This window comes from Nuphar pumila, chromosome 2, assembly GCF_984573655.1.
Source record: "Nuphar pumila chromosome 2, dmNupPumi1.hap1.1, whole genome shotgun sequence".
Classification (NCBI taxonomy): Eukaryota; Viridiplantae; Streptophyta; class Magnoliopsida; order Nymphaeales; family Nymphaeaceae; genus Nuphar; species Nuphar pumila.
This window is the reverse complement of record NC_143250.1, coordinates 67,763,276-67,772,957: the sequence shown is the minus strand read 5'-3', so window position 1 is coordinate 67,772,957 and position 9,682 is coordinate 67,763,276. Positions and strand designations below refer to the sequence as shown.

The 9,682-nt window shown below is 39.7% G+C and overlaps 1 protein-coding gene across 1 annotated transcript; it reads left to right on the top strand.

The window, feature by feature from the left end:
- The first annotated feature begins 5,116 nt into the window (after window positions 1–5,116).
- LOC149845664 (monocopper oxidase-like protein SKU5) lies at window positions 5,117–9,188 on the top strand. Its single transcript, XM_089988894.1, has 9 exons — window positions 5,117–5,269; window positions 6,705–6,814; window positions 6,919–7,189; window positions 7,283–7,421; window positions 7,534–7,900; window positions 8,026–8,391; window positions 8,511–8,589; window positions 8,669–8,868; window positions 8,961–9,188. Exons 1-9 carry the CDS (start codon window positions 5,117–5,119, stop codon window positions 9,070–9,072), a joined length of 1,797 nt encoding a protein of 598 aa, XP_089845020.1. The 3' UTR covers window positions 9,073–9,188.
- Window positions 9,189–9,682: the final 494 nt, after the last annotated feature.

The following is a 9,682-nucleotide window of genomic DNA, read 5'->3' as shown; positions in this document are numbered from 1 at the left end:
AGCTTTGAGGGGCATTTGATTTGGCAAAAGTGAGACTAGACAATACTTCCATAAATAGCAACTTTTATTATCATCAATTCCTCTCTAAAAAATGCCATCTTATTAATTGCATACAAAATTCTTTTAATACGCCACCTTTAAATTTCTAGAGATGCTATGTCTACGGGTGTCGATGGGTATGGTTTGTTTCGGACCCAGGTAAAATCAGACCTGGCCCTGATTTTTGAGTATGATATCGGGTCTGGATCTGGGTCTAATCCGATCCACCATAAGAGAAATCACACTCAGACCCGATAAGAACTACATGAACCAGACCCGGGTCATACACGATAAAATAATATTTTTTATTATTTTTACAATGAAAAATTATGGGTCTTAATCAGAACTTGGGTCAGGCCTAGGTCTGGTATAAAATTTCACAAACCATACCCCGACTCCATGTATTAATCAAACCTTTGGATCCGAACCTAAGTCTTAATTGGGTGTTCTTATTTATCACCATCATAGTGACAAATATAGCGAGATTTATGAAAATCTTGTTATAATATCACGAGAAATTGCCTGAAAGTTTAAAACAACAATTTGTCGCATATTTTCAAAATATCGCAAGATTTATTAAAAAACATAAATACTATTATTTAAATGTGATATTTACATTTTAAACAGTTATTTATCATGAAAAACCCATGTATTTTTATTTTTATATATATTTTTATTTTTATATATATTTTTATTAATATTTTCTTATAAAAATATTTTTTTATATTTTTTACTTTATTTTTTATTGCCAAGATTTTGCCAAAAAATGTGAGATTTATGAAAAAATTTCAAATTCTCACAAGTTTTTGAAAAACAAGATTTTGCCATTTTTAAAGTTTGTCACTATGATCACCATACCGGGATCCTATAGGGCTTGGTACGGGTCTGGTCCGGGTAAACCTGACCCATTGACACCCCTGGATATTGCTGGTACTCCTCCCTGAAAATACAAGTGGACTTTGAATTGGTCAGAATTGCCTCCTATGTGGTGGTTAGTACCCTCTCTAGACTCCTTAGTGAAGGCCAGTAAGACTGGCAACAAAAGTCTCCCCTATTTAGTGCTTTCTTTTTTTAAGGCACCTATTTAGTGCTTTACTACAGGATATCCAGCAACAATCATGCTGGTCGTCATGAGCCCTTCTTTGACAATATTGGTTTTATTCATCTTAAAAAAAAAAAGGATTAGTCTTATTTGCAATGTTTATCTCTTCATTGTTTTCCATCTCAAAGTAATCCCTGCCCACAAGAGCTCTGAACGCCTAACTAAATGGGTTGATTTAAGGCTTTCAAGTTGAAGGAGGTCACGAGTTCGATACCTGGAGCGTGTGTCCTTTTCGGCATGACCTAAGCCAAATGGAAAACTGTCCTTGGTGGACACGAGCAAATACTTAGGGGTTGTTTGATGGCTTGTTCATGATGGGACAAAATGAACAAATAGAACGGAACACAACATTGGTTCCGTTCTTTCCGTTTTTTTAGTCCAACAAATGTCCATTGTTTGATTGGGGAAGAATGAAAAAGAAGAAACCGTACTCAATGAAAAACAAATCTTAATCAAGAAGAAGAAACCCTAATCATTAAAATCAAACAAAAACTTAATATCTATGAAAATCAAACAAAAAACCCTAATTTAAGAAAACCCTCACATATGAAAACCTAAAAATGCCCTAAAAAAATATTTGATTCAAAACGAAATAAAAGAAGAAAAGAGGAAGAAAGAAAATGAGAAGCCGCGTCAGCCATGCTTCGCCTTGATGATGGTCTCGCATTGCCTCATTGGCTTCTTGACGGTAGCCTCATCCCCGACATCGGTGACCCCGGTACCGGTGACCCCTGGCTGCCAAGGAGAGAGAGAGAGAACCCCGGTATCGGTGACCCCCTCGCTGCCAACGAGAGATTAAATTATGATCAGTGGTTGCAATGGTCATTACTCCAAATGGAGCGTTCCACACCCACAAAGTGTATAAATCGTTGCTCCCCCCAGGGGCAGATTGGTTCCCTGAGTGTGCGTTATGGGGTAAGGGCCCTTCTCCAAGATCTCGGTTCTTGGCTTGGTTAATTTTGCATGATAGGGTTCAGACTCACAGTTATTTAAAGAAGTTGGGCTTTCAGTTTCCAAGTTGGTATGTGTTGTGTCAAGCTGCTGAAGAAACTACTTTTCGTTTATTTTGGTCCTGCCCAATCTTTGTGGCCCTATTTAATAGGACGTGGAGATCTCCGAACGTAATTGTCAAAGAAGAGTCTTTTGCGCTTGATCTTCTCCTGGGCCCTATTGAAATTAGACGATGCAAGCGGTGGAGACTGATCTGGAAGACATGGTTGCTTACTACTTGGTGGTTTGTTTGGATGGCACGCAATGATGCTACTTTCCGTCAAATTCCGGTCATCTTTAATCATCTTGTCCATAAAATCATGGTTGATGTATATGCAATATTACGTATGCATCTTAGAGACCTCTCCTCTCATCTGAACGACGTTCACTCAGCGGTGGTTTCTTCTAATCTTGCGGATCTTGGTTGAGTAGGCTTTGTTGTTTTGTTGCTAGCTGTCTGTAGTTTCTTTTTCTTTAGCTTTGTTTTTTCTATATTTTAGTTTTGTTTCTACTTTGTTCGGTTCATGGGTTCAACATTTTATTGATCTTCATGAGTATTAATGTTGATCTTCTTTCGGCTCGCTGCCAACGAGAGAGAAAGAGAGAGAGAGAGTCAGGGGACCCTTACTCTCAATTTTTTTTAACGTGTTTCCTGCATTTTTTTTTTGTAACAGGAAGAGGGGTGTGACAAAAAAGAACAGCTTTTTAAGGATGCAGCGGACGCCGTTCTGACCGCATCCAACATTTGTTAAAATCACCACCCTCCATGTTCATTTCATCCTATTTCGGGCCGGGGACAGTGATTCAAACATACCCTTAGTGGACTTGTAGACACCAATTAAAGTCCACATTCAATGTCAGCCTATACCGGGATGTTCAAGCCATAGTTTGTTTTTCCACGTTAATTCAAGAAAAAGATAACCCCTCAATTAACAACCATAGTGACGAAAGTAAAAAGCCAAAACGGCAAAATCTTGGCAGCCAAGATTTGTCACTATGTTAACAACTACCTTACAAAGTCTTTGTCTCAATGCTTCTAGTTCTATTATTCTGTACCATGTCTGTCACTCATGCCTAGTTTGGCTCAAAAGAGGTGAACTGTGAAGTCTACCAATCAAATGGGAGACCTATGGCCCACGCTATATCCACCTTGCATAGAATGCAATCTTCCCTTGATAATGAATATGCCACCTTTATGTGTGGACTCTGCCTTGCTGAGTGCATGCAGAGGTGCGCCTGTATGAACCCCATACTGTCATAGATCATAACATTCTTGAGAAATTAATAGGAACTTCATTTACTATGAAGTTGGTACTGTACCAACGGCTCCGCTTGTCCGGTAGGAACAGCTAGTGCATGTTACCTTGTGTGAATTGGACGTTGCAAGTTCAAATCCCAATGGTATCGTTGTATAACTGTTAGGGATCTGTCTAACCCCAGCTTGCCTTTCAAAAAAAAAGAGTTGGTACTGTGCTATGGAAAGTATAAATAAGCCTAGGTGTTCATACGACACTTAAAACTAGTGGAAGCATATTATAGTTAAGATCAAACGGTTAGGTGTGACCTAGGCTTTGTTTGGGAGCTGGCGTTGGGAACGGCAATGCCGATTCATGGAATCCCCACCTATCCCTGCCATTTGGTATCCCAGATTTAGAATGGGAGGGGAAATATGAGATTTCACAAGCCAAATCCCTTTTCCAAACTCCGAATTCCAACTACATCCTTGGAAAGATGTGAAATCCATGTCAATCCTTCCCTATCCTTCACCTTTATCATCTTCTTTCCCATATCCCTCCAAATACCAGCTCCCAAACAGAGCCTTATCTACAATATGCAGTGCCAAATCCAGAATAGAAGACAGTCTGGTAGTAATTTCAACCCTCTCAAGGTAGGGAGACAACCAACCTACAATTTGATATGGAAGAGTACGTCCCTACACCTTCCCCAAATTTTAGTAGGCATTTTTATAATCCTCCCAACAGCTGACCATGTAAACCAAGATGAGAGAGAGAGAGTCTCAAATGGTCATCAACCAAGGTCTACTCATTAGAAGAGAGAGAGAGAGTGAAAATAATATGCCCACATATCTGCCAAGTCAAGTTTTAGCTTTTCTTCCGCATCTAAATCTTGGAAAAACAGAGCTGGTTTTGCCGGTTGTTGTTTTTTTTAATAAATAAATAACCCCCCCCCCCCCCCCCCGAGAAATGTACGAGTCAAGATTTTTCATGGCCAGGCTATTTATCCAAAAGCTTAAACATTAAGCATGAAACTTAGCAAGGAAACTTGTATTTAAAGGATCAAATCCCAAATAAAATGGCTTTTCCTTTATAAGTTTCAAAATTCGAAAGCCCATGAAGTGGTCCCCTTTTCCTTCCTAACCAACAGACCAAATCCTTATTTTAATATAGTCCACGTTATCATGACTCATCAAATGCAGAAAATGGCTTGGTTAGACGTTGAACCTGACCCACTTCAAGTTAAAAAGCAACCAACGGCTATTTTTTTGGTCAAAAAATATATTCAAACAGCACCCCTTTTAGAGAGAGAAAGTGGGGCCCAGTTGACTTGGAAGCACGTGCCCCTCCGAGAAGAAAAATGGGAACGTTGGAATGGGGGGGGGGGGGGTTGGGGTTGGGGAGGGCTCCGAAATTAGTGCGGTGGCCTGGCGATTGGTTGGCAAAAAAAACCCGACCCCATCTCTCGCTCTCATCACCTGAATCGCCGCATGTGACCGACAGCTATGCTCACCAATCACCATCACTCAGTGGCGCCCACGCGTCCCTCCCGCCCCCTCCCTTCTTCATGAACCCGTTCCCCACCACCACTAACTATTCTCTCTCTCTCTCTCTCTCTCTCTCTCTCTCTCTCTCTGTAATGGCCATTCCTTTATGATGATGTAGTGAAGTGGGTTAGTGACCCTGTGCGGAGTTAGTGCAGAGCTCAGTTGTGCTTTAGAATATAGCAGTTTCACTTGGATTTGAGAAGATGGTTGTGGTTGGATTTAGGCATTTCCCTGTGCTTTCTTTGTTGGTTCACCTGCTACTCCTGGTTGGTGTGTGCTTGGCTGCAGATCCGTTTGCCTTCTTCAACTGGGATGTCTCTTACATCACCGCCTCTCCTCTCGGTGTCAAACAGCAGGTTCCTCTCTCTCTCTCTCTCTCTCTCTCTCTCTCTCTATATATATATATATATATATATATATATATATATATATATATATATATATATATATATATATATATATATATATATCATGGACACTCACTCAATGTAGAGATGCTTAATGGGTACTGTTGGAAAAATGGAAAATGTGGGTTTGATTTGGTGTTGTAGCAGCTATTTTTGGTAGGTGGGTGTCTCCACATTGTGCATAATCCTAGCCACTTAGCTTCACTGAGCTCAGTTGGAGAAGATCCTTCTATGTATATAATGCTACAATTCTTTTCACGATTTGTTATGTCTTATTACTTTGTTCCAGTAGATGGGCAGTTGGTATTGCGCCTCTTCTGTTATTGAGCTTTTGTGCTCCTCTGTTTTGGGCTGGGTTATCTGGCAATGAACGATTCCCGCAGAAAGTTCTTTTTCTCACACTGCGTGATATGATGATATGTTGCTGGCACTTGTAACCCCCCTTTACAATCTTCTTTCGTGATGGCAAAAGATATTTTTGAAGTTTAGCCGGTATTTGGACGCAACCACTTATCCATAAAACTGGGATAATGCGTGGCATTGTACTATGTAACGAATGAAATATCTCAGGTTCTTGTTTTCTGCATAAGTGCCAAAAAATCTGCTTATTAGCAAGATGAATGACTGTTTCTGCTTTCATGGTATCTTTGGCTTTAATTACTGGAAATGGGAGTTGATGTGCAGTGTTTGCTGTCTTATAATGTCTTGTAAAATTTATAGTGGTACCCATCGTTTAGCTTTTCAATGCAGTCTTTCCAATGTTTTATCTTCTGATACGCATTTTCTTTTGCCATTTGTTCTGTTTCTTACTTTACTATGTCAAGTCTGATATGCAAGAAGAATGATGTATATCGGCAGTCTGCTGTTGACAAGCAGCACAACTTATTTTACGGTTTACCGTGTTGGAATGGTAAAGCTTAAAAAGGAAGATTATAACCTTATTGGGTTTCCCATTACATGCTCCACCAAATATTTGTGCTTCGTGGTAGGTTATAGGAAATTCTTTTAATGTGGTTTTGAAAATCATTTAGTTGTATGTTTCCTCAAAAAAAAAATAAAAGGAAAATCATTTAGTTGTATGTGTCTCCACTGCCTTTGGTCTATGTTAAGGGATTTGGGAAGCAATTAACCCGCATGCTTGTCTCCAAATTTGTTCTAAGCTTCATGATATTAAGTACATATTCATCTTGTATAACACATCTACATTCATTGGGAACTTGTTCAGTCGGTTGGCTTTGTGATCGATTGGATTGTATAAAATCAAGGGAAAGGTTCTAGGGTATCAATACTGCAAGCAGATATACATGCACAAACATACGTATAGACAGATGCCTTTTGTGGTGTTTTTCTTTGAGTCTCATGAGGGTTAAGAAATGACATGCAGGTGATTGCAGTCAACGGACAGTTTCCTGGCCCTCTTGTCAACGTGACTACAAACTACAATGTTGTAGTTAATGTTCAAAATAACTTGGATGAGCCTTTGCTTATAACTTGGTAAGCTTTTTGTGGGAGACCAACTTCATTGTGTTTGTCATTTTTGGCATGTCTGGGTTGAAGTGCTGAACTGTTATCATGTTTCCTCTGCTTGTGTTGAACAGGGCTGGAATACAACAAAGACGAAATTCATGGCAAGATGGTGTCTTGGGCACAAACTGTCAAATTCCTCCATCTTGGAACTGGACTTATCAATTCCAGGTTAAGGATCAAATTGGGAGTTTTTTCTACTTCCCCAGTACCAATTTTCAGAGAGCCGCTGGTGGCTATGGAGGTTTTACTATTAATAACAGGGCTATTGTTTCTGTGCCTTTCGGAACACCTGATGGCGACATAACTATTTTCATATCCGACTGGTATAACAAAAACCATACGGTGAGTCAGGACCAGTCATTGAAATTGTATGCTAATTGTTGTATGAACAGTCTCTCAGTTTGTTGTCACCATTGTCTTTCCTGTGATTTTAAGGATCTGAGAAAAGCCCTTGATGATGGGAAAGAACTTGGAATGCCAGATGGAGTCATCATCAATGGAAAAGGTCCTTACCGTTACAATGACACCCTTGTTCCTGCAGGCATTGATTATGAGACTATTAACGTTAAGCCAGGTAATAACTATGTGACCGTAAGATAATACTCATTTTCTGTCAGTTCATCTGTGTTCTCTTGTCATTTATCATTTTGTTTCTCGATGGCATCTGCCTTTGGGCCATTCTGCAGGAAAAACATATCGCATTCGGGTTCACCATGTTGGTATCTCAACTAGTCTAAACTTCCGAATCCAGAACCATAACTTGGAGCTCGTGGAGACAGAAGGGTCATACACAACTCAGCAAAACTATACAAGCTTAGATATCCATGTAGGCCAGTCTTATTCATTCTTGGTGACCATGGATCAAAATGCCAGTAGTGATTACTACATCGTAGCAAGTGCTCGGTTTGTGAACACAACAGTGTGGCAAAGGGTAACTGGTGTTGCAATTTTGCATTACTCCAATTCCAAAGGTCCTGCAAGTGGCCCTCTACCAAGCCCTCCTGATGACTTTTACGACAAGTACTTTTCAATGAACCAAGCCAGATCAATCAGGTATGGATATCAATCCTAACCATATTTTACCATGAATCCTTGATTGCTATGGGGATTTTTCTTGATACTATGTTTTTTGCCCAATATTTCACATTTATGAACGGATGGTTGTATATTGTGGATAGATGGAATGTTTCAGCCAGTGCTGCCCGTCCAAATCCTCAGGGCTCATTTAGATATGGCTCAATCAATGTTAGCCAAGTGTATGTTTTGCAAAATAAACCACCATCAGTTATAGATGGAAAGCGCCGGGCAGCCCTTAGTGGCCTCTCATATGTTCCTCCGGCAACTCCTTTGAGGCTAGCTGATCAGTACAATCTGAAAGGAATATATACTCTCGACTTTCCGACCAAGCCAAGGGATGAAGCGCCCATAATGGGGGCATCTCTCATCAATGGTACTTACAGGGGATTTATGGAAATTATATTGCAAAACAATGACACCTCAGTTCAAAATTATCACATGGATGGATATGCCTTTTTTGTGGCTGGGTAAGATTTTTTTTCCTCTTCTTTCAGATATAATTCTCTTGTTTCTCTTCAAAGTGCTAACAGTTAGAGTTCCATTCATTATGAATAGTAATAATTCATTAAAACAAATCATACTGCAGAATGGACTATGGCGAATGGACAGAGAATAGCAGGGGGACTTACAACAAATGGGATGGAGTTGCACGCTGCACTGCACAGGTAGCTAGTTCATATGAAATGTATCATTGATCTATTATCCATGTTATTGCAGCACTTTGAAAAGTTTGTACTGGATCAGGTCTTCCCTGGAGCATGGACTTCAATTTTGGTTTCACTAGACAATGTGGGTATATGGAATCTTCGTTCAGAAAATCTGGATTCTTGGTATCTTGGGCAGGAAGTGTACATAAGAGTCGTGAATCCAGAGGCGACTAACAAAACTGAGCTGCCAATGCCTGATAATGTTCTCTACTGTGGTGCTCTTTCTCATTTGCAAAAGTAAGTTTGAAATTTGACAAACTTGTCGCCCTGTTTTATATGTTCAAAGGGGTATTGATCTATACTCTTGAATAACTTGTTTTTGTGTTTAGGCCACAATATCACAACTCGTCAGCGGGGACTGCATTTGTTGCTGGAGGTCGTGGTATCACACTGCTCTCTTCAGTCCTGGTCATTGTTGGCTACATTTTTCTCCTTGTGTAAACAAAAAAAATATGAAAAACGAGTGTCATGTTTCTTTTTTCATTTTTTTCTTTTATTTTTTTCCTTCAAATTCTGATTCAGTTAGTATTGGAAATTCAAAACCTTTTCTGCAGCAATCAATGAGACCTCGTGCTTGGAAGCACTTTCTTAAAAGCGGTAGTTGCCCTACCAAGGTTGAACCAGAGTGCACTGAGGTAGTTATGGATCTCGTTTTTAGGATACAACCAAGTCCGACCTCACATGCAATATCAATCATCACTTCTTGCACTGAGTAGACTGAATGACCCTTGAAAAGCAGCTTCACACGAGAAGAGAGAGAGAGAGAGAGAGAGAGAGAGAGAGAGAGAGAGATGAAATTACGGTTTGACCTGTAACCTTTGGAGTCTATATAGACCCAATTTGCATGGGTCCATAAAGGCCCATTATGTTTGAGTTCAAAAATGTTAGAACTTCTTTCCACTTCAAAAAGTTTTTTTTGGAAAACTTTACTCGAATACATATATGTTTATGATCATGTTTGTAAATCAAAATTATACCTAATTTATTTATTTTCTTACAACAACAAGAACAACAACAACTACGCCTTCATCCCAAAACAATTGGGGTCAGC

Coding starts and splice junctions, on each gene's coding strand:
- LOC149845664 (XM_089988894.1), top strand. CDS start 5,117: ATGGTTGTGGTTGGATTTAGGCATTTCCCTGTGCTTTCTTTGTTGGTT. Junction 8,590..8,668: donor TTGCACGCTGCACTGCACAG/GTAGCTAGTTCA, acceptor GTACTGGATCAG/GTCTTCCCTGGAGCATGGAC. Junction 8,869..8,960: donor GCTCTTTCTCATTTGCAAAA/GTAAGTTTGAAA, acceptor TTTTGTGTTTAG/GCCACAATATCACAACTCGT.